The sequence below is a fragment of the Ailuropoda melanoleuca genome, chromosome 16, assembly GCF_002007445.2.
Source record: "Ailuropoda melanoleuca isolate Jingjing chromosome 16, ASM200744v2, whole genome shotgun sequence".
NCBI lineage: Eukaryota > Metazoa > Chordata > Mammalia > Carnivora > Ursidae > Ailuropoda > Ailuropoda melanoleuca.
This window is the reverse complement of record NC_048233.1, coordinates 21,828,548-21,853,550: the sequence shown is the minus strand read 5'-3', so window position 1 is coordinate 21,853,550 and position 25,003 is coordinate 21,828,548. Positions and strand designations below refer to the sequence as shown.

The 25,003-nt window shown below is 34.3% G+C and overlaps 1 protein-coding gene across 18 annotated transcripts in view; it reads left to right on the top strand.

Moving 5' to 3' along the window:
* SOX5 (SRY-box transcription factor 5) overlaps positions 1–25,003 on the top strand; it is a 960,947-nt gene that overhangs the window by 609,056 nt on the left and 326,888 nt on the right. For 13 of the 18 annotated variants that reach the window (XM_034644599.1, XM_034644605.1, XM_034644606.1 and 10 more), the window contains one exon: positions 16,757–16,988. In XM_034644599.1, coding sequence (XP_034500490.1) covers positions 16,757–16,988 — 232 coding nt within the window. Of the gene's footprint in view, positions 1–5,639; positions 5,688–7,140; positions 7,162–16,756; positions 16,989–25,003 lie in introns of those variants that run through there. The other 5 variants (XM_034644596.1, XM_034644597.1, XM_034644610.1 and 2 more) reach the window with 5 other exon arrangements.

Sequence of the window (25,003 nt, the reverse complement as noted above, 5' to 3'; positions counted from 1 at the left end):
GGTGTCAAATCTAAAAAACCATTGTTGAACCCAAGGTCATGAAGATTTACTCATTTCCCTCTCAAAAGTTTATGATTTTAGCTCTTACATTTTAGTCTGTAGTCCAATAGAGAGTTTTTATGATGACAAGAAATAATGCATGCAAAGCATCTAGGTCAGTGATTGGCACATATCAGTGCACAATTAATGAGAGTCATTCATACTTCTCTGAAACCAAAGTGAAAAAATATGTCCTAGAATATATCTTCAGATGCCTCCCACGATACTATTGTTCTTATTGTTTTTTGCAAGGAGATGTAAATAACAAGAGGCATGTATTATCTTGAAGGTATTTCTATAGATATTTGAATCATTGTAAGCTTTTATTAATAAGTGATTTAAAATAACAAGAACCCAAAGAGGTGGAAGAAAAACATAAGACAGCACATTTGAGCAGATTTAAGATTCTTTTTTTTTTTTTTTTTAGAGATTTTATTTATTTATTTGACAGAGATAGAGACAGCCAGCGAGAGAGGGAACAAGCAGGGGGAGTGGAAGAGGAAAAAGCCAGGCTCATAGCGGAGGAGCCTGATGTGGGGCTCAATCCCATAACACCAGGATCATGCCCTGAGCCGAAGGCAGACGCTTAACCACTGTGCCACCCAGGAGCCCCGAGCAGATTTAAGATTCTGCTACTCATTTAAGTAAAAAATTTGTAAACATAAAGATATGTTATAGTATAATTAAAATATTCTCTTTGGAAAGTATATTGATATCGAGAACATTTGGTCTATATATAATAATCATTTTACTTAGTATTATATTTCTTAAGATATCACAGAATGGTGCTATCTTTAGTGGTTTAGTTTTCTTTTTGGAAATAATATTTTGGTGGGTTTTGTAAAACTTGGATAGATTATCTGCAAATATTTCTGGACAGTTTAGTAAGTATTTTAATGAAAGACATGGTGAGAAGTTCGTGATGGTAAAAAAGTGAGTTTTTACACATTGCTTCCTTTTGCAGTGGGGCATTTTTTGTCTCCGCGTTGCATTGCTTCTCTATGATAATTGGAATATGACATAGGCAGGTGTTGGCTTGATAAACTTTGTTATGTTCAGATGGTTTCATAAGAACCAAATATTTATTAGAAGAAAATGACTTGATTATTTCTGAAACTAGACTACTACATGAAGCAAGGTGGTGTATGAAGGACTGTTGCTCCAGTACCTGTACCAGCCATGGATACGGGAAGACGTAGGCTCTGAAAGCAACGATAGTTCATAGTTCATTCTAAAGAAAATACAGTTTGTATTATAAATATACATTTCACGTTGAACAGAAAAGTATACAGATCGGTGAAAGAATCCTATTTTACCCCATCTGAAAAAGGATAATCCCTGTAGGTCATTGACGGGTTAGTATGAAGAAGGGTTGGAGTGCAGCTGCAGCAGGCTTTGAATAAATAGAGGATTTAATAACATTCAAATATTTGTCCCAACCTCAGAGGACACCCTGAAATAGAACTCACTCTAGAGTTGATATGTTGTCTCCATGTAAGTTCTGGTGGCACTTGCCCAGGGATTTCCTGGGGCATTTAATGTGTTCCACTGACTCTTTAACCAGTGCACTTACGGTAGCTCTTTTTGACTGGGATTTGGCTTCGGTCCTTTATAAATAATGTCAGCAGAGTATGTAAGAATGACAAACTCGAAAATAGGAAATGCATATTTAAATCTCTGGAAAATCGTCTCCATGGTTGGGTGTTCTTGGACACATGAGAGCGAGGTTTTGAAAGGATTAATTAGCTTAGTCTAAACTTTCCTTCAGACTTCAGGACCCTATCTCACGTTGCTACTGCATGCAGCCAGCCCTCTTTGAAGTAAGGATTTTATGGAAACATTCTTTAAAATGTTAAGATACATGCTGGGTTTCAACACTTATCCTACCTCAATTATAGATGCTTTACTGTCTTTTAAAGGCATAGATCATTTTCTAGAGTCCTTAGCAGAAATAACGATCTCGCGATGGAAAGCTGTTGATAATATTTTGGTAAAAAGAAATCCAAAACAAGTAGGTTTATTTGGCCATTAAAAATGTTTTCAGGGACCTGCATGTGGATGGTTTAATGGAGAGGAAGCCAGTATTTTCGGAAGTCTTTAAATGATCATGCCTCCCTAAACATAAAATCAGCATAACAAACAAACAAACAAAAACAAGAAGAGGGAAAAGGATGTTGGGGAGCAATCTGTCCCCTTTGGAACACAAAGATCTTTCAGTCTTGGGGGGTTTGAAATAGAGTGTTTGGGTAGTGGAAAAAAAATGTTTTAGCATGTGGTAATGAGGTTAAAAAAAAAAAAAAAGCAATGGATGATTACTTTTCTCCACCAAGGCTTCTTTATCCTCATAAGCTCAGACAGTGGTCAGCCGGTAAGACACCCCTCCCTGTTTTATCCATCGCTTAACGATGTTCTTTGACAGAACTGGTTTATACAGCTGGGTCTTTGTTAAGCTTCAAGGGAAATACTACAGAACAGCAGAAAATATGGCATAGTACCTATAAAATGGTAAATGGTAAATGCTATTGAAGTGCTAGATGCCAACTTGAAAGTTTTTGATGCTTTGGTTGGGTTAGTTTTCTTTTATGGATTTGTAAAGAGAACCCCTTTAAACTTTTTGTGTTTTTGTACTGACAGATTTTATGGTGATATAGGTAAATGGATTGTGTTAATCAGTGAAATTTCTTATCAACTCTGTCTTAAACAAAATAAGAAAGAACTCAGCTTTATTACTGACTAAAATTACAATCTAAAATTAGACATATCTATGATAGTGACATAGTATTTTAAAGAACGTCTACATTGTGCGTCCTTAGCCATGGAACTGAGAGAAAAGAGGAAGTAAATAGGAAAACCTATTTATTTCGGAGAGTTAATCTATATGACAGACTTTAAATTTTTTAATGGAAATTTGATAGTGACATTCCTGTTAGCCCTGCGTGAAATCTGCTGTAAACCTTGTAGTGAGATCTTTTTATGTCTTCATACTATCCAATCTGTATAGGAGTGTGATGACTTTCTTCTGTATGGTATATGGCATATCCTTTGAATTTTTATTTCAAGGGCAAGAAACAGCCTTTAGTTTACTACTGAGCAGTTCGTACCCATTTATAGGAAAGAGCTAACATTCCTAATTTGTCCACAGTGGCAGTAGGAACCATGCCTTTAAAGTTCTTTCCCTCTAAAAACAACGGGGAACGTGCTAAAACCAAAAAGATTAATGGGGGAAGAAGATAAACAGTTAAGACGTAAAATGAGTTTAGAGGTCAAGCTAGAAAAATAAGAAAGCTTATGGATTTAATTCATATTCATCCAAGCAAAGAAGCTTTGGCATGAAAGGAACCAAGAAGAGGCTCAGCATTCTTAGAACACCAACCATAGCTGCATCCCGCTGTTTTGGAGTTTGGGTTGATAGATGCTCATCCTCTTTGGCACTGCACCCTTACTTTTGGACTTTTCATGATTATAATGGCAAATTCTTCATTGTTTCGGGAGTTTCAGAAAATTCGTCTGTGCCTCGTATGCCTGTCCCTCACATCAGAAGTTGTTGTCCTAGGAAAGATTTTTGCACTGTATATATGTTCTTTGCTGTCTTTTTTGGATATAACATCAATATTTTCTACTTCGTTCATTTTTCAACAGCTGTTGTAGGAACAAGCTGTAACCAAATCTGTATGGGGCGTGGAAAGAAAGTCCCCTAAATTGGCCCCAATTTAGCAGTTTATAAACTTTTCCTTGTCAGGGTTATCTGGATTCCAAAGAGGGTAGGGGTCATAATATTTTTCTTCGTTGGACTACTTAGACAGTCATTCTCCACAAATCTGACGCTGATGTTCAGTATTCCTTTTAGCTGTGAGCCTCCTTTCTCATTTCTGCTGGGGGAAAACACACACACACACACACACACACACTATTCTCCAGAGGTTTGCTTTTGAAGGCTTAACTTGCTTGATTTCACAATGACCTTTGAAAACAAAAGAAATTAAAACTAGATTGGTTACTTAATTATTTTTGTCATCATTATTAGATCCTAAATAAATTAAACATGCCACAGATTTTATTTCAAGACATACACCATGCTAAGAATAAGTCACTTTTGATTATGGAACAATTTGCTATTTATTTAGACTTAGCCAGTAATGTGAGAGGGGAGAGAGAGAGCATGAGTGGGGGGTGGGCACTTTAGGAGGAAGCTCAGATAAGGAGATAGGAGAAAAGGAGAGAGGGAGGCTCAAAATAAGTACTGAAGGATATTATTTTGGAAAATAAAATTTTATATCCTATTTTCAGTTCTGCCATAGGGAGAGTCTCCTGGGAGAGTCAAAATGACCAAGTCATTAAAATAAGTGACATGATATTTTACAGAGGGATTAATATCATTAAGCTAAATAAATATTCTTTAAAACTGATTTTTTTTTTTTGTTTTTGAATATGCACCTCACTTGACTGGTGATGTTCATAAGTGAAAATCTATTTTCTTTCACTGTGATTATGGTGAACTATTTTTATAGGTTATTACAAACATGTCCACATATATGTGCATATGTGAACATAGACACTCATATCCTCATAAGAGCAACATGAAAAAAATTGGCATTATTTTGAAAGCGATAACTAAGAGATTAATGCTACTTGCTGTAGTAGTAATATGTAGGAAGTACATTTCCTTTGGCTTTTTTTTCCCTTTAGTTTTGGCTTTTTTTTTTTTCTTTAGTTTTTATGGGCTAACAATTTGGGAGGAGTTTGCTTCTGCTTTTTAATTTTTTTCGTCGAAATATATAAAACTTTCAACCAGTTGTTTTAAATTAGACAGTAAATGAAAGTTGTTAGCATATGATTATGATTAAGATGGTGCAGTCCAATCTTTAATAGACCGGTTCCATAAGAAAAGAAAGACTGTTAATTTCCATTAACATATTATTAGACAGTAAAGTCTTCTCCTCCCACCCCCTCTTCTTCCTGTCTCTCTGCCTCTGCCTCTTTCTCTCTCTGTCTCTCTGTCTCTCTCTCTCCCATGCACGTGCGCACGCATGCGCACGCACACACAGTTCCACATATACACAAGACACAGGCACTTCTCAAACTTCCCTGAAAGGTTCATTCAAGGACAGAACAATAGAAATAGAATTCATCCCTGTTTCATTACCACTTATTCTGATAGCAGAAAAGATGGTCCCTTTCCAGGGATTCTACAGACAATTTTTAAAGGTACTTTTTTAGAGATCTGGAGAATAGATATGCATTTCATGCAATATTCTTTCACTATTCTATCCAGCTGTCTATAACCTGAAATTTATACATGTGGCAACCATGTGTCTCAGAAAAATCTAAAAGGCTTTTGATTTTTTAGATTTCTTTATTTCTTTAACTCAGAAGCACACAACACCTTGTTCAACAATTCGTCCCAACTTTTGGTTCAGGGAAGTGGTACTCATACTAAATACAGTTTTGTTTTGTTTTTAAACAATTGTTACTTCTTATTAAACTCTTGATAAAAGAGTTTTATAGCATGTACTTGAAGAGATAGTTTTTGTTAATCCCTAGATTTTTTTCCCTCCAATCCTCTATCTGTCCCAGGAATGGAGTATGTGGCTACTCAGTGCTCAGCTTTCAGACTCACAAGGAGCCGAGCATCTGGGGAGACTCAGGAGGTGAGCACTTTCACGCTGACTCAGAGACCAGCCGTATGACTCCAGTCTGGCGCTGTCACGCCTGGTTATGGAAAGGCAAGAACAATGCCTCCCTTGAGAAGGGGGAAAAAAGTCTAGTGCAGTCACAATTTTGATGTAAAATTTAAATCATCCCTCCACATCCTGTGGACTTGGAGCTGTCAGAAAGGCAAAACCCATACTCAAATGGAAAAAGCTTTTTATTTCCTCAAAAAGTATACCCTTTCTAGCTGTAATAACAAGTTTTAGAACCACAAATCCTAATGCTAGATTATTCAAAGTAATTTATAAATAATCAGCACAAAAGGACTTTGACACTTTTAACCTGTAGATGGCTGAAGGTTGAATGTTCTTTTTCTGTTTGTTTCTGCTTAATGACAAATGTATTGCAATACACGAAATATATAATTCACAACAAATTGACAATCATGGTTTTGTATTGTTTTCTTCCAAACTTCTGTAATTGGTCATTTTACCCTGAACTTAAAAGAAATTTCTCTTCCACATTTAAAAATCTTAATCATTTTTTATGTTTTCTTCAGGTAGTTTTGGTTGAAATTTAGTGTATTTGACAATTTAAAAGATTCTGTGATCAAATTGTTAATAACTCAGACTGAGGTCTTTCTATTTTTGAGTCAAGGAAAAAAATATTAATAATTATTAAACAAGTCAAATAAAGTTAGGATTTTTTTAAAGTGGAAAGTGCTTATTGCTATATTCTTGTGTTGTAAATCATGAGAAAGTTTCAGCAATTTTTTCAAAAAAATACAGAATTCTGTAAAAATGTTTGCTAGCTCTTCTCTTATGAAAGTGACTTTGTATTTAGGAATAATAAACGTTCTTATAACCAGTTTTCCTTCAGTCTTGTCAGACTTAGAATGAACACTAACTTTTCTAACTATTAGAATATTTTGGAATGATTGCAGTATAGTGTAATTAAATTTAATACCCTTCCTACCTTTTTATTTATCAGGAATACTATTGTTTTAGGCACTTAGTAAGTGTGGATTCATGTTAAAATAACACAATAAAACATAAAGATGAGAAGTTTTAGCTGGCAGAATCATTTGTTTAGACAAATTTTGGCTCTAGATCCCAGCTATTACGTTACTCATAATAAAGCAATCTTTTTATTTAGAAAATTTTCTGAGAGTCTTCATCCAGTGACACATGGTCTAATTTTGGAGTGAATTTTCAGTGATTTGCAATTATTATTGAAATAGTAAGAGAAGGAAACTAGAAAAAGAATCAAAGTTTGAGTTCTGAATCATCGTAGGATGGAATTTTGCTATCATAAACTGTTCTTAAATGCTTACCTTTGGTTGTCTTTCTTGTTTAGAAAACAAAAACAAATGGACTTTTAAAGTTACTTTTATTGCTTACTTTAGGCACATTAATTCAAGCACTTTTGAAATATCCTGTGTCCAACTCATAAAGAGGCACTGATTCCTTTCAGGTACTGAAAAGAATTGAATTCTATTACTAAGTCTTCTCTCTCTTTAACTTCTGATTTTTTTTTTTAATTTTTGTTTTCCACTCCTTTGGCAAAGAACCGTGTACCTCCTCATTTTTTTGCTTGTTCTTATTCTTCCCTCCATCTCTGACTCTTTGGTGGGCTGGACAAGGCTGGAGAAAGCTATTTAGTAAGGGCGGAGGTGCCCGTAAAGAGAAGGGCAAAAAGGTGTTGAAGAAGTTAAGAGTGGTGCTTTTCTTATCAGAAAGAAGGGATGGTATAATGAACTACTTGATCTCAATGCAGAGAACATCTCAGAAACTAAACATAGAACAAGGTAAATACAGGGAACAGCCTTGGTAAAGGTCATTTTGAACCTTCTTGGTGACTATAACAGTTTAAATTAACACAATTTTAAATACAGTTTAAACTCTTATATCATATATTAAAATTTTTTCTGTAAATTGAAATTTTATTTCTGAACAGAATAATGAATTTATTGTTAGGTAGCTGTAGCTCAAAAATTACTTTTGTTTTTAGATTTCAACATTATGGTAAGTTTTGTTTATAAATACTAGTAGAAATAAGTGTCTACCTGGTGAAATGCATACTAAGGATTACAAGGGAATCTAGTCTTATTTACTACTCTCTGTTGTCTGTTTTTATATTTCTATGAAATCTGTGTTTCTACTTCCATTTATAGTGTATGCCAGGACCTGATGAACTTGTTCATGCTTCTAAATAACAATATAATGAATGAGGTCTTTGTATGTGGGAAGCAAAGGGTAGAGAGGTATAGAGATTGGCATGTTCTGTATCAGAAACTGATAGCAAAGAGGATTTATAGATAAGAGAAAAAAATTATACAAGTTTGAAATACTGCATGTTTACCACAAATAAAATTTCAACTTAAGAGCCTTCTGAATATTATATATGACAGACTTGGTTATAAAATTTACATGGAATGTTCACAAAGTAAACACAAAGCTGACTCTTAGAAGGAAAATGAAGATGTTCAAACCATGTAAGAGGGAAGAAGAAAGCATGAACCATAAAATATGAATAACAATAATTGAAATTCATAGATAAGAGTAACAAACTATTTTTTCTTAATAAAATGATATGCTAATTCCGTGCAATTCTATGTTTATAAATCACACAGAGGTGTTGGTTGTTTCACTCATTTGGATGAAAACCTGTATATTCATGCTAAATGTCTATGTTGATATCCCTTATTAGATAAGTAACATTCTACTTTGAAATATCTTTGATAAACAGTGGAGTTTAATTCCTAATCTTGATTAACTTTCTTACAACAGCTTTAATTACAAAAGAGACCAGACAAGTAAATGTAAATGTCTCGAACAGTCTTATTACTAGAAAAACTTGAGATTCAAACTTATAGAAAAATAGTATGATCTGTGGATATGAAGGACTGACAATTTTTATTTTATTTTTTAATGCCCTGTATTTATTGTTCGCTTAAGATGCATCCCTTCAAATATTTTCTATCATTTCAAAAATACATTCATAGTGCTATGCTTAAAATTTAACATGAGGGAGTAAATATTAAAAGCAAGCATTTAGGAGAGCAATTAGTGGAAGTTATAAGTTAAATAAATGTCATGGTCCAGAATTTTTAAAGTTCATATTCAGAATGTTTATTTTTGTAGAATTGTTTAAAGAATAATTATGCTGCTTTGCTTATCACTTTGACTTCTCTGTCTTTTTTGTTAATCCTTTTTATACACTGCTCCCCCAAAGTAGGATGGACTGCAAGATTTCCTCCCCCTTGCTCTATTTTTTTTCCAGTGTTTCCCTTGGAGAGACAATTCTGGGCTTGAGCTGCTGCCTATTATAGTGCGAAGACCAACTAGTGTAACAAAAGATATTTAACCGATTTATGACTCAGTTTCCTATTTTATAAAACAAGAAGAATAAAAATACTGACTTGGAGCGTTGTGGAAGAAGTCAATGAGAAATAATTACAATTATTGGTTAACTCTCTACTTGTGTTTCAAAGAGCATACTGCCTTAGTTACTTCCACGAGAGTTCTGCATTTTCTGATAACCCGCTATTTCTTTTTTAAAATCTCACAATCAACAAATATTTATTTCTAAAACTGAATTTCATATTTTCTTCCAAATTGGCCTTTCTTTCTAATTTTTATCTTTTTCTTATTAGCAGTATTCTCTAAATTATACAGTCCAGTAATCTCTTTATCTTTGAATTATCGCACTCACTCATTCTCCTTTCCTGGTCCCTACCCTCAACCTTCTATCAGTTACTAATTTCTGAGGGTTTTTCTTTCTAAAATACAATTTTTTTGATGGTGTTAATCTGTGGCTCACAAACCATCACCAGCTCCCTTCTGCCTTCGGTTTCACTTTCTAAAAGTGATAATATTTAATCCGAATCACTCTCTGGCCCCTGCCTTTCATCCTTATCTGCATTTAGTTCTCCTAGAATCTCTTGCTTTAACTAAACCATTCAACTTACCATCCCGTAACTTTCTATAAATTTCTTTAATTTGTTAATGTCATTTTTTCTGTCTGGAATCTTCTCTTCATCTATTGACATTGGACCCATCCTTCATTACCCTGTTGAATTCTTGTAATTTGTAGGAAGCATTCTCTGATTATTTTAGTGAGAATCCTCTCTCTATTGTTTGTCTTTCCTAGTACTCACATTTATAAAAAGTCATTTACCTTAAAATATTATTTATTGATTTCTTAATTACATTGTTATCTGCGGGCACATGGTAGCCTTTCAATAAATGTTTTTCCATTAACGAATGAATGGATGAGTGGGTATATGACTTCTATTTCCATCTAAACTGTATTTCCTTAACAGTGAAGCAGAAGGGTCTTCATTTCTAAGTTGCCTGTTTCCTCCATAACATAAAGATAAATTGCCTGGCACAAAATAGACACTCATGCAATTCACTTATTTATTCATGAAAAATACAGTGTGTGCCAACTATGTGCTAGGAATTGTGCTTCCATATAATTAATTGTATCTCATTCAGCATAGAGGATTAGACTATTTGCGGGGCGGGGTGGAACACAGCACAAGTTGGAAAGACCTTTATCATGCAATCATATCTTTAGCATTAATCTTGGAAAAATCAGGTGAAATGGTTGCAAATAGACCTGTACTTACTGAAATCTTATTGAGTGCAAGACATGCTGCATGTCATGGGGAATTCAAGAAATTTGAAAAATTGTATCCTTTTCAGGTGTTCGTGTTCTAGTTTTAGACACTTTGTACTAAGAAGTAAAGAAAAAAAACTATTGAATGAGTGTCACAGGTTATACTGATGTTCAGTTTTTCATGTGGACTATAATAAGAGTTGATGATGTAGTTTGTGGTGGGGTGAAGTCACTTCAACTGTGACGGTAAGGGAAGGCTTTGTAGAAAACTTGGAATTTGAGTTTGTTCTTTATGGATTGTTTTTTTTTTGCATTTTTAAATACATAACTGCAAACCTTAAAAGAAATAATATCATCATTCCAAAAGAATAACCAGTAGAAGGCACTGCTTCCTAGGACTTTATCTCTGACTTAATCAGTCAAAGGTTAAAATATCTAGAGAAGGAAAGAAACTATTACATAAGGAAAGCAATCCCTATTCTAAGTCTTCCATTTTATGTTTGTTCCATATCTGAATTCCTTTCACTTTGCATGTGCTTTCATTTTTTAGAATTGCATCAAAGAACATATTCTAAAGCAGTACATAGGTGATTCCTCAGTAATAGGTCTGGTATTAATTAACTATGTAGCAGTCTTCCATAAAGTTACTTCATGTTTATGGTTTTTTACATACACATTTAAAAAATTACTAAGATTGTTTTCACGAGTATTTTAAAAACCTAATTTAACCTTAAAGGTTTGCCAATTCTTTTACATAGAACTTATTTAAAAGGATACTGTTAGCACTGGGATGGATTTCCTTTTTTTCTGACAATATTAAGACATTTTCTAAGTGTGTTTGTCCTGTAAGACTAGATCTTACAACTTCTCATAGTTAGAATAGTAAGAGAGTTGGTTTTAGATGGTAGCTTTTACAAAACAGGTATTTGTTGACAAACAACTATCTTCAGAAAGGATTCTAAATCCTGGGGATGTAGCTGTCAACAAAAATAAAATCTCCCCTCTTGGGCCTTATAGTGGGAGAGACAGATAATAAATAAATATGTCGGAGGGACAAGGTGCTAAAAAGGGCAAGGAGGTGTTGGTTTAGGAAGAGCAATCAAGGAAGACTTCACTGGGAAATGATGTTGGCACTAAATGAAGAGAGAGAACAGGCAAGGGTATATCTGGGTTAGGAAGGTTTCAGATTGAGAAATTACCAACTGTGAAAGAAATACGTGTACACCGAAGATTAGTTTCCTGTTGCTGTTGTAACAGCACAAGTTTAGAGGTTTAAACAATACAAATGTATTCGCTGACAATTCTGGAGGTCAGAAGTCTTGCAATCGGGGTGTTGGCCAGGCTCATTGCTTCTAGAGGTTTAAGGCAAGAGATCTATTTCATCACCTTTTCTAGCTTTTAGAGGCCACCTTTATTCCTTGGCTCATGGCCCCAATTCATCCATTTTCAAAGCCAACTACATAGTATTGTTCAGTCTCTCTCTGACTCTGATCCTCCTGTCTCCCCTCTTAATAGGGACCTTTATAATTACTTTGGGCCCACCCAGAATATCCAAAATAATCTCCTCATATCAAGATCCTTAACTTAATCACATCTGCAAAGTCCCTTTTGCCTTGTAAAGTAACATATTCACAAGCTTCGGGATCACAGTTGGGACATCTTGAGTGAGGAGTGTTATTCTGACTAGTGCAAATGGCTTGCAGCCTTGACTGTGCATTAGAATCGTCTGGGAGCTTTAAAAAATTCTGATACTCTGTCTCTACTCCAGAGCCAGTAACATTAGAATGTCTGGCAGTGGGACTCAGGCAGCAGTATTTTTTAAACCTCTCCATATAATTCTAGTTTGCGGCCAAGGTTGAGAATCAGTGGTTTAGTTTATGTTGCAGTCTCATACCCTTTACCCTACCCCTAAGTTTGCTGCACATGTCTGAGTACAGTTGGGGACATCCTACTTACAGAGTGATGACAGTGCACACAGAGAGCCCTTAGCCAATCATCAAGGACTCCAGGAGTTTTTAAATTACTTTCACATGTGGACTAGAGTTGGCCTGATTGTGCAGATTGCTATGAGGACAAGTAAAGGAAAAATGACTCTATGTAAAAGCAAGATGGCCCTATAAGGGAGGCTGTTTCTTATCTATTCCATGCATGTAACTCAGCAAGTCCAGGAATGCTATAGACTAAAGATAGGATTTAGTTCATATTCCTCGATGTCCTTTTTTTCCTAAGTCAGCTTGAAACTTAAATTTACATAGTACTTTCTAAGACTATTTCTGCATCTTTACTTGTATCAACTCTTCCTACATGAAATTCCCTCTCCATTTATCCCAGAGTTTCCATTTGATCTCTTTTCCCCCAAAATCCACTTGGTCAGCCATTCCCAGAAATATTCCAGGACCCCTGGTCCTCATGAAGCCCTCAGGTGTTCAGCTGTAGGGCCAGTCATTTGGCCCTTAACCTGAACTGTCTTTCATAATTATTTCTCCAAGTCTTCTCAACCAGTGCATAAGCTTTTTAAAAGCAGAGAACTTGAATTACACATTTTTATTCGCATTAGATAAGTGTCTTGCCCATAGTAAGTGATCAGTAAATGGTGGTTGATGATTTGCAGGTTCAAATTAGACATGTGTTTTTGCCCTGAAATTAGACATCAGTTCTTTCAAGAAGATTTTTCTTGTTCACACACACACTGAGTTAAAGATTCTATCATCGTAGCTCCACAGGTTAGTTTCACAGTGGATTATATTTGTCTGTCTCATGTCATATTCTTTGAAGTCTGAGTTTTATTCATTGGCAAGTCTAGCACCTACCACAGGAATGACAAAAATCATCTCTGGATGAATACATAAGAGCATGCTGGAGCCTAGATCCTCAGATTGTTCCAAGACAACCTTGCACTGCAACACAGCATGTCACGTAAGCAAGCTCAGGGATTGGAACCCTATGTATCCCAGATGAACAATATATGGAGAGTTGCAGTGACTTCTTTTTTTAATTATTATATACTTTCCTATATTATTTTTTTCAAGAAGATGAATCAATTGTTAATATGCATGGATAAAACAGAATTTCAACATACACAAAACAAACTTTGACAGAAAGTAGAAACGTACAATTCCAAAGGTAGAAAATTTTTCAGTAGTAAGAAATTTAACACAAATCAAAATACGTCTCAAAACAAATGAAAAGGAAAAGAAAATTTCCAAAACCTACAGGATGCAGCAAAAGCAGATGTTAGAGTGAAATTTTTGCTATAAATGTTTGTCTTAAGAAAACATTTCAAATAAACAACATTATACCACAAGGAACTAGAAAAAGAAGAAATTTAGCTGAAATATAGTAGAGGAAGAAAATAATAAAGAAAAATCAGAAACAAATAAAATAGAGACCAAAATAAACAATAACATAACATTGAAAATACTTTTTTTTTTTTTTAATGAATGAGACTTTCTTCCTGTCCAAGATGAAACAATTTGGTAGATGAACAAAAACTTAAGAATTAACATTATTGGTGGTTTGTTATCAATATTTTTAGTACTATAAGTCAGACTAAATATCAAGCAGATTGATAGCTCTCTACATAATTTAAGTATTTGCTGTTTTTTTTTTTTTATTTAGTAGCCTATTTTTGAGCTGTGAGCATTTTTATTGCAAAATGTTGTTCAATCTTTAAAACTTCTTTTACCTGAGTTGTATAAAAATATTCTCAACTCCGGCACATTAAGAACATTCTGTAAGTGTCTGAAAATGGAATTGAAATAAGCATGGGATATGTAATTGTTTAGGATCAGGTGCCTTCTGGCATCACAACTCCTTCATGTTTAGTGTTTTAGGCCTTACGCTTTTTGCTCCGTAGAATGATATATAGAGAGAGAGACTGTTTATCCAGTGGTATAGAAAGATAATTTAGATATTGAAATGACTAGATGCTTTGAGGAGAGTAGCAGTGTCTTAACTATTTACCATATCTACCTTATGTCTACTTTTGGACTTCCAATTTTCATAATCATTATTAATACTATTAAAAGAGTAGAAATCAGCCAAGAAGTCATGCTTTCTGAAGGTCATAGAACTGCATTAACTTAAGAAAGGCCAGCTGATCTAGCTTTCTGTTTTAATAACTCAGACTCTAGCTTTTGCCAACAGCCTGGAGTTTTTGGACAATAAGAGACTTATTGTACATAAGACTGAGGTAGAGACCAGAATACCAATTTATTAATTTCACCAGCAGTGATAATGCCTACACAGACCATAACTACTATGGTTTGTATAATAAATGCATAATCTCCTTATAGTCAAACTAAATGTAAAACAAATAATTAAAAGTCCTTTTATTGATTTACTCTGATAAATCACAAAGACCTTAAATACTTTAAATCTGTTCTGTCAGCGCATTCTCTACATGACAGAAGTTTGCTTGGAGAGCACGGAAGCAGGACAGTAGAAGTTAATATCGCTAGTGTGTAGAGTTATTACATATAGTTTAATTTTTCAATTTGGTGATAGATGTGGTGTTGCCAATGAGACTAGGACTATTCTAGCTCCAGTTTCTTCCTTTCTCCATACTTAAGAGTATACTTGGAGTAAACATTGGTAATGAGCTCAGAAAAACTGAAGATACCTGAAATGTGATGGCCCAGTCTCCTTTTCTCTTAGATGGTGCTTGCTTGGTAGCCGCCATCACTTCCTCCTTTTGCTCTGTTCTTCAGCTGATCAAGACTTCCTGCTATTCCTGTTTCTTCTTTATACTTGCTAATACATCTGATCGGTTTATTGTGAAGTATGCCTGGCCAAGGAGCATTTCTCTTATCAGAACATTTTGTATTTCATGTTGATTTTATGGTTTAATTCTTAGAAAGTAATCTGCTTTCCTTATCTTGGAGTTTTTGTTTGTTTGTTTTGTTTTGTTTTTTGGGGGTTTTGGGGGGGTTGAGGTAACACTGTAGTTTTAAAGTTTTAAAGTAAACAACATCTATAGTTTACTGAGTGTCTGCTCTGTGATAAATGTGGATATTACATCTCCCTTTAAAGATGAATAAATTGAGATAGATTAAAGCGAAGTCTCATAGCTAGTAAGTAGTCGAATCAGTATTTGAATCAATGTTTGTCTGATTCCAAAGCCCTTAATTTTTTTCTACTCTGCTATTATTTCCTAATAAAGTATCTTCAGTACTTGAATACATTGTTCTTTTGAAGCTTTTCACAATAAGAATAGTATTATTCAGCAATGATTAGAGCCATCTCTTTAGTAGTAAATTTCAAATTTTAAAATCAGTAATATATATGAAGGGAGTGGTGGGGCCGTTAATACTTTCTTGCCTTTTCTCCCACTGGTCTAGAATAAGAATGGACGATTCAGTAAACACTCTTTGTTTGTTGAGCAAAAATAACAACTTTCTCAAGGTCAGATCAAGTTGCAAATACAAGAGAGTTTTTTTTTTAATTAAAAATTTTAACTCTGTACTGCTTCTATGTGAGACTTGTAGTGAAAGGAAAGGGAACTCTATTTTACTAAGAATATTTGCCACATATTTTTAACCTCTGATAGTATTCTTACTATCAGTACTCAAATACCAAAAAAAGTGCTTAATTTTAAAGTGTCTAAGTGCATTTCCTTATAGGCATTAGCTCATCAAAACAAAACACCTTCCTTTGATTTTTCCCTCTTACTTAGATATTCTAAGGGGTTTAAGCCTGAGAATCCACATCTAAATCTTTTGTAGAATTGTGGAAATGAAAACTGAAATATTTTTATATTTTCAGTTTCTTTTTTTACCGCTTTGCATGTTTGATATTGGAAATGAATGGGGAGGTGAGGAAAGAAAGATTCTCAAATGTTTCAAGATTCACAGCAATTTTAAAATTTATTCAATTCTTAATAAGCTTTAAGCATATATTGAACTTTTGGTCATGGAGTCTGTGGTTTCCTTATAACCAATATTTCTACAATTCACAGTAATCCTACTTTCCATAAAATGTAAATTTGTTATAATGGCAATCATTTGTTTATTTTGTTTATTTTTTGATGAAAGAAATTTTAGTTCTTTCCCTTCTTTTAACTGCCAACAGTATTTGCTATTCATAGATATTCTGTCTTCAATAAGGTCTATCAAAGTGTAAAACTAGATGGGTATTTTTCTTCCCTTTAAAATGGAATGGTCTTTCATTATGCAGTGTTCTTAGGTGAATTCTCTTGTTTAAGAAGCCAGAATACAAGAGAGTGCTATATTAGTGTATTATTCTCACAACAAACAAGCACTGTTCTGTTGCTACCTGCTTGGCCATTGTTTCTGATTGTGTGCGCTTTGCAGTGGTATTTGGATGGTTTCCTGCTCTCTGCCAGCACAAAAAGGCATTTCTGTTACAATGGCCCCTAACCACACAATGACGGCATTAAGGATTTATGTGGAGGTTTCATTATTTTCTCCTCTTTTGTTCCTTCCAGGATGTCTTCCAAGCGACCAGCCTCTCCGTATGGGGAAGCAGATGGAGAGGTAGCCATGGTGACAAGCAGACAGAAAGTGGAAGAAGAGGAGAGTGACGGGCTCCCAGCCTTTCACCTTCCCTTGCATGTGAGTTTTCCCAACAAGCCTCACTCTGAGGAATTTCAGCCAGTTTCTCTGCTGACGCAAGAGACTTGTGGCCATAGGACTCCCACTTCTCAGCACAATACAATGGTAGGTTTCTCATGGTCTCTTGTGCCTACACTCACTCTTTGACCAGTCTACTCCTCTAATAGTTTGGCTTCAGTCCTTTGCTTTGTAATTATCATCTACTTAACAGCCAGACACAAGATTGACTCCTAACATCTTAGAATTCTTTATAAGTAAATGATTCCAGTAGGAAGTACATAATATGCTATTTTTTTTTGTTTTTCAAGAATTTTGCTTTTGCGACACAACTTAATTAGGAAAAATCACATATACATATAAGAATAATGTTCAAATAACACATTTAAAGTTGGTTAACATGACAGTTAGATGTCATAGTATTTCTAATAAAAGGTTTTTCCAGATAGAGGTACAACGTATTTTGAACATCTCCACCATGATAAATCAATGTTTCTCATTTTTTACTTTGCCCAGATTGGATTCCAGTATTCCTTTACAGTACTGGGAATATTATTTTAATGTGACTGCAATACTTTCTAACTCAGTCTCATTCATGCCGTTGTTTTGATGATACAGTAATTACCTGGTGCATCCTATTCCAGAATTTGCAACTTAGGATAATTTATCTGCCCCTTCATCCTGGGGTCTGGATCATTGTCATTGCAGGTGATTAGGAAACTGGTATCACAGATGAGAGGGAAGAAGGCAGCATAGCATCTTTGGCTGAAGCTTAAAAGCACACATTCACTCACTCACTATTAAGACTTTTAGGTCATTCTTAGGAATTTAAGTACACAGAATCAGCATGTTGGCAAAGTGGCAGGGCACTTAGCTGCCAGTAAAGCCACACTCGCCTTTTCAACATGGCTGCTTGGGTACATGTGGTTTTGTGACCTTCTCCTCTTCTATGTCAAGGATAGTGGGGCCATTAATTGGAACCAGAGTACACCAACGAAACTATTTCCTCATGCCATCTCATGCTTTTGAAGATGACTCTGATTCTGTGAAAGGCTTTTTTGTTTTGTTTTTTTTTTTTGCTTTATCTAGAACATTATTACACATCATAAATGCGCTTGGTATTGAAATATGCCCACTTATTTATGTTATTACATTACTATATGTAGAATTAAATCAACAAAAAGAATCAGATATCTCCTAATAACTGTGAAATGGATGCTATTTTTTGTCACTCACATTAGATTTAAATACTCTTTCAACATTTTAAGACTCCTAGGTCAAAATTTCACTGGGTGTATTACTATGTGCCAAGACTTTCCCCTCAAGGATAGTATTTCGGCTAACACCATGTAACATTTATACAGGTGTGGTGTTTTAATCACATTACATATATTAACTCATGTAACCTTCACAATAATACAGTGAGGTGTTATTATTAGTCTCATTTTATAAATGAGGAAACTGAGGCACACAGAGGTTAAATAATTTGCTTCAGATCACTGCTGATACAGAGGAGAACCAGGGTTGTTTACCCAGACATTCTGGCTTTGGAGTCCATGCTTATAAACATTATAAGCTCTTCACAAGAGCACATGCATATTTTATTGTCTGATTATCTCTTTGTTGGCAAGCTAAATCATGCTATCCATAATTCCTACTTTTTTTTCTCTACTGTGAGTTTATATTAGTTATGTCCAATGATACAACTTTTTGGGCTCCTCTCATAAAGGTTAAAGTAGGAAAAGAAAGGGGGAAATTGGTGGTACACAGTTCAACAGGGTAAGGAGATCATATTCTCCATTTGGCATTGCAGCACTGCTAATGCCTTTTCTCTCAGTATTTTGACCATTGCTTTCTCTTAGATAGGGCTTCTTGGTTTGGTTTTCCTGTGATACAAACACACAAATTTGAAGGAGTGAATATAAGTAGTTATAAACAGAAGAATACCACAAAAATAAAGGAGAGATTATTTTAAGTATACTCAAGGATGGGTATAAGAAAAGTATATTAAATTACATTCTCTAGTTGGAATGAGAGGATCCTGTGATGCAGGATGTTAGTGAAAATGAAACCAGTTTGTAAGGGAGAATTCAGTTCAACTAGATACAAGCTATGAATTGCCTACTTTGTACCAAGTTTTTGTTGTAATTACGGGGCACTATGGGAATAGATTTGAATAAAACACAACTCCTTCCCTCAAGCAACTTCATCTAGAGTGACAGTTCTTAGCCAGGGTCTAAGGGGTCTCCTGAAAATGAATGGAGAATTCTGTATTATGCATACATGTGAGTAAGATTATGGTTTTCATCAGATTCTCAGACAGATCTCGGGATACAAATGCTTTAAGTACATTTTAGTGACATGCTGACACTTTCTCTTGTATATGTCTAATTGGTTTCTAAATTTGTTCCTGCCTGAAATGTTTCTTGATTCCATCAGCTTTCATCTCTTGAGTAGACAGTCGGAAAAGTCTCTCATAGGATCTCAGATTTTTAGCCTCTCCTCTCTCTGGTCTTTCTCCCAATATCCACTAGACTTGTTTCCCTGAAAACAGTTGGATTGTTTACCCCACTTTGGGAACCTTGTGCCCTTGTTCTTATAGGAGTTAGTCTAAAACTCTTTGTCTTAGCATATAACTCTATATAGAATAGCATCAAACTAAGGCCTTGGTCTTCTCTCCTGTCATTTCTTGCCATGGACCCATTATTCTTGTCATGCTGAGTTTTTTTGTGCATGTTCAGAAACATACCAGGTGAACTTGGATGACACAGCTTTATTCTTTCTTTCTACCTGGAAAATGGTCTTTTCAAATTTAACTTTCCTGGTGATTTGCATATAATTATATTGTATGATATGTTAATATAGGATATTAATATATAATCATTATATTAATACATAATTAATATAGACTATATAGAATATTATATATTTGTATTTCTGATACTTAGCATATAATAGACGATATATAATTACTGATTAAATGGCAGAATTCATATGGATGATTAAATAGTAAATATGTTTTGGGCAAAGTTGTTAAGACTATTCATGGTAAATATGCTGATTTTCTAGAAATTTAAGAACTCAAGTGGAATGTACTAATGTAATATATTCAGAAAGCAGAAAGTATGTGTAATAGCCATGATGTATTCACCTGTTAAACTGATTGATATATTTTATTCATTTATCAAAATGATTTGAATATATTTATAGAATTGTTATTCAACACAAATCATTATAGTTTTTCTGGGTAGTAGGCCATTGTAATGTTCACTTAACAGAAACTTTTATTTCGGTAGGAAAATACATTTTCTATTTTGTTTTCTGTTCAATATCTTTGAAAACAGAGACAATTTTCATGGTCTCCATATCATAGAGTTCAATTTAGGAAAAAAAAAAACAGGTTTCCAGATTTCATTGCCTATTTATATGTGGCATTCATACTCTATTCTTAAATTAAAAAAGGAATGAGAGGTCCACATTTTATATTGCCAATATAGTTTAGAGACAAAGTAAAACTGATGAGTAATCCCTGTAAGGCTGGCTTGAATTTACAGAGAGATGCTCTCAGTATAACATTTAAGTTGGAAAATATTTTCTGAGATGAAAGTTCTGTACACTTCACAACTGTTGCCATATAAAGATTTTGAGAAATTAGGGTTGTTTGTTCATATGCAGAGTATGCAGGTGTTTGGAATTGGGTCAGATGAAGAGGTAATTCTTCCCTTCTGAAGTTGTGTTTATTGCCTGAATATTTTGGAGAAATAAATTAAGTGCCTTACTAAGAGCAACTTCCATCAGCTATACTGGTATGAATACTATAAGTCTGTCTATTCTTGGAATGGTTTACTCACTATTCAGGGTGCATTATAGATCAATTGTGTTAAGCTATTTATTTTTTAAAAATTTTCAGATTTCTAACCAATATAAGATTAAGACATAGATAGCTTAAGTATGAAAAAGACTGATTCTGTGGTTTCCTTTTCTGAAGCTCTCATAATCTTGCCAAGCAAAAAACGGCAAATTTAGATTCCCATGTAATCTTCAAAAAGGTGAAAGTCAAGGTTGAGAAAGCTGATTCTGACATGAGTGGAAAAGCAGTTCAGGGCTTTATTTTTTCTGGAGATCATATCTACCCGTCCTGTCCCCTTCCCTCTTTTTTAAACATGGGTTTGGAGACTGTCACTTTAGAGTTTCAGAGACAAGCAAGAATCGCTATAATTTCTGGCTCATTTTTAATAATAGTTCTGATACAGATGAATTTATTTCGTGGTGCAAAGAACTATTGAGAACATATCTTCATGTCGATCAGTGTGATTATATATGAGCACCAGAAGTGAATAGAGTGAGTATGAAGAGAAATCAAGTGGCAGCAGGAGAGGCAGCCAAGGGACTCTGTGGTCGCCATTTTGGTGCTCATTTTCTGTCTGGTTGCATACTACTTCTGCTGGCTAGGTTGTTGTTCTAGTGTCAAATGTGATGTGAAATGAAAGGCTTGACCACCTGTGGTTACTGAATAGTCGATTGTCTCTTTTCCCTTTCTTTCTTTTTCTTTTTTTCCACAGAAGGTATACTCTTATCTTAGCTAAACTCTTTTTTGACTTCTTAAAATCCTCTTGAGTTGAATGAATTGTTTTGTATAACTACAGAGTGGCTGCCTCCCAATGCTCATTTTTAAAATATATAATTATTTTAGCAGTACAGTATTCTTATTAAAAAATAATTTGAGTTGCTCACTTTATAGATAGCTGAATTTTGTATGAAATAAAGACTATGTGTACAATTTTTTAACATTTAAAGATCCATTGGATTTGGAAATAAGTTTTAATATGTTTCAGTATCTCATTTAATGTTTATACTGATAATATTTTCTTGGAATTGTTTTAAAAAAGCTCCTGGATACATAGTGTTTGGGACTTAATAATTTGATTTATCTTAATGTAAATGTGTTTAAACATTGCAGAGACACTGTTATCATAAAGCAACATTCACTGCGAGTCAGTTTCCTCCTGACGCCCATCAAAAGAAGAAAAAAGTGTCTTTTTAAGTTAGATCTTCTGTAGAAGTTGGGCATATAGCTGGGAGCCAAGTATAACATTGTAGCAAGACTCCATCAAATGTATAAAACCCAGCCTTAAACAGTGAAGGAATTCATAAAATGCATGTCATGAGAGAGGGTTTTACTTGCTCAGGTCCACTGTCAGATCCCGAGATTCTTTATTTACCCCCAAATAATTTTAAATTGCTATATTATAGTTGTGTCTTGAAATACTCTTTATATAAACTTTGCTTATAACCTAATAGTTATTAATAATATATTTTCAAAGTTTGACTAGGATAATGTTATATATAAAGTACTGTTCAGATAATATACAAAAGAAGAGAGAAAAATGCAGGTGTTATTTAAAAATAAGTCACAGAATAGGACCTTAATTATGGTATGGTGAAGACTCCTATTTCTATATAGTAGTTTTTATAGGCTTTTAAATTTCTGGTTACCTTTGTACATCAAACTTAGCATAACTTATTGTGATGGTATAATGCATACTGTTGTTAACACCAGTGTGGTTATTGTGCCAGTTCTAATAATGAGAATTTCATTGTTTAGGGAGAGCAGTCTCCTACACTCTAGACAAAAGTGTAATTACTTTTGAACGATGTGGAATGTGCTCAGTTTAATAGCATGGAGAATAGATTCAGAAAGATTCAGATAAAGTAAGCTTAGAAGCCATATGTGCAGTGTGGCAGTATAAAATTATGATAGTAGGCAGTGTAATTCTACACACACATACCCGATTTCACACAGTTTATCTATAAACTGTTGTTTCTGTAAGAGATAGGCTTGCTTATCTGAACAAGCCAATTCAATTGAAACAAGGTGAAAATGGTGACACATTTATATTTGTTTTTTATGGTAAATTGATGTTTATCATACAATGAAATTACATTGTTACAAACATTATTCTGTAAATGGTGTCAGAAAATATCACATGAAGCTGTTTATCTAGATATAATCCAAGGCTTGTGTTTGAATGTAAGTGGTTCGATCTTTATACTTGCATTGTTTCTGAAAATTACCCCCAGGACTAGCAGGAATGAGGACATGTGAAAAACAATCAGTTGGGTTCATCAAAGCCACTAGATAAGTTGTGCAATAGATCGTGTTGTCCTCTTGCCTTACAATTCCATTCCTTCTGGTTGGGGGAGGGTTGAATATCAAGTGGAGAAAACCTTGATTCATATGATGTCCATAGTATTTGAAGTACTACTGTTGAGTTTAAAGTTAACTGGGCCTTGAGAAATTAAGGAATGCACTCTCCCACGGTGGGGAAAAACGTGGTACATGGATGGGAGTTGCGAGCTAGTTCAGGATACTTGATGAGGGTCTACTGTTAGCATCCCCACAAAGTGCTATGCAGTGACAGGTGAATAAACAAGACCTTTCTAAAGCTGTGGTAATGGGGGGAAATGTGTTTGCTTAAGAAGATTTGGCCTAATGAATTTAATGACTTTCATTTAACAGGGAGTGTTGTGGAAAGAGTCAACTCAAATATATACAATGAATACCTATCAGCAGAGATAGAGAAATGAATAAGGACTCTTCTTTCTTATAACTTTTTGTATAGGTTGAAGATAAGATGAGTAGCAAATTGCCATTATTTTGTATAAAATATTAGAACCCTGATACAGGCTAACAAGTGCTAAGGAGATTCACAGTTGAAAGATACCTCATTTGTGGGTATCTAAAATAGATTAATTTGAAATTGCTTCCACACAAAAAAAAATAGATTCCAAGATACTAAAAATATTCAGACACATTGGATCAATTATCATTAAATAAGGTCTTCAGTTTATACTTGAGAGTAATTTTGCTTTTGCCACAATTTTTTTTCCCAGAAGAAATAACTGAGAAAGAAGAAAAGGGAAAGTTAAAAAAAAAAACAAAAACAAAAACAAAACAAAACCCAAAAAACTGAAGACAAAGCATACTGTAAGGATCTTAATATAAAATATGGGGAATTTAGTGAAATACATGTCTCATATTCATAGGAATACAAACAACTACTTTAGTTATTGGGGTTTTAAATGTTTCCTTTATCTGGGTGACCACCTTGAATGAAGTGGAAAGAATGATGAAATACTTGGCTAGGATATTGGAAATAGCAAGAACACGAAGAAGCAGTGCTGGAAACTTACTCGAATGCTGTTCCTGATTTTGTGAAATGGATAGGTGTCCGTCTTTATCTCCTTTGCTATTCTCGGATGTGCGTAATAGAATCATTTGTATTTGGAAGTTAAAAATAATGCAGAGTTTGGGGGTTAACCTTCATTTTGAATCTTAGATGTTTTGTTTTCAGTTCTTCCTCATTTTCTTCCTTTGATTCTTTTCCTTGTTTGCTCCTCTTTTTCCTCTCTTTCAATTTGCTTCCATCAGAGAATATTCTTAATGGGTTTTCTTGTGGATCTCAATGGAGCCATTATCAGGAAGGAAGACAGGGTTGGAGAATCAGCACCATTGTGCTCTGATATATACTTCCTTCTTATTTACATATATTGCCACTTGGGGACTTGCCAAACTTCCTGCAGTTAGGCTAGGTTTCTCTTACTGTATGTGATTAATAAAGGTCAATCGGTTCTATGACAAAACTTTCACTGATTTTTAGTTAGTTCTTTACGAAACTATGTGGCATATTTATTCAGTTTATTCAGAAACCGTATTCTTTTACTTTTCTTTCATGATCCAGCGTTGATAGTAAATTATAATTTTACATTTTTAATGTACATACTGATGGGAAAAAAAAGGACTTAGAACTCTATATTGGTTCTGAAATTATTTTTTGAAATTGTGCTTATCATTGAATCCAAATGTATGGGACCTAGTGCTTTAGCGGATACTTTATGGTTTTTGGGTGCCTGTTACTAGCTTCTATATTTTAAATTATTATTTGACTAGCTTCTGTCACTGTTTTCAATCAGTTCTTGATTATTTCCTTAACTCAGTTATTTTTTTTTTTTGTCTTCATATTTCTTTCCTAAATTTGAGATTTTATGGAGATTGGTGAAAGTAACAATTGAAGAATGGAGATTATTTACATAACTAGAAAGTAATTTTGATGATAGTGTCA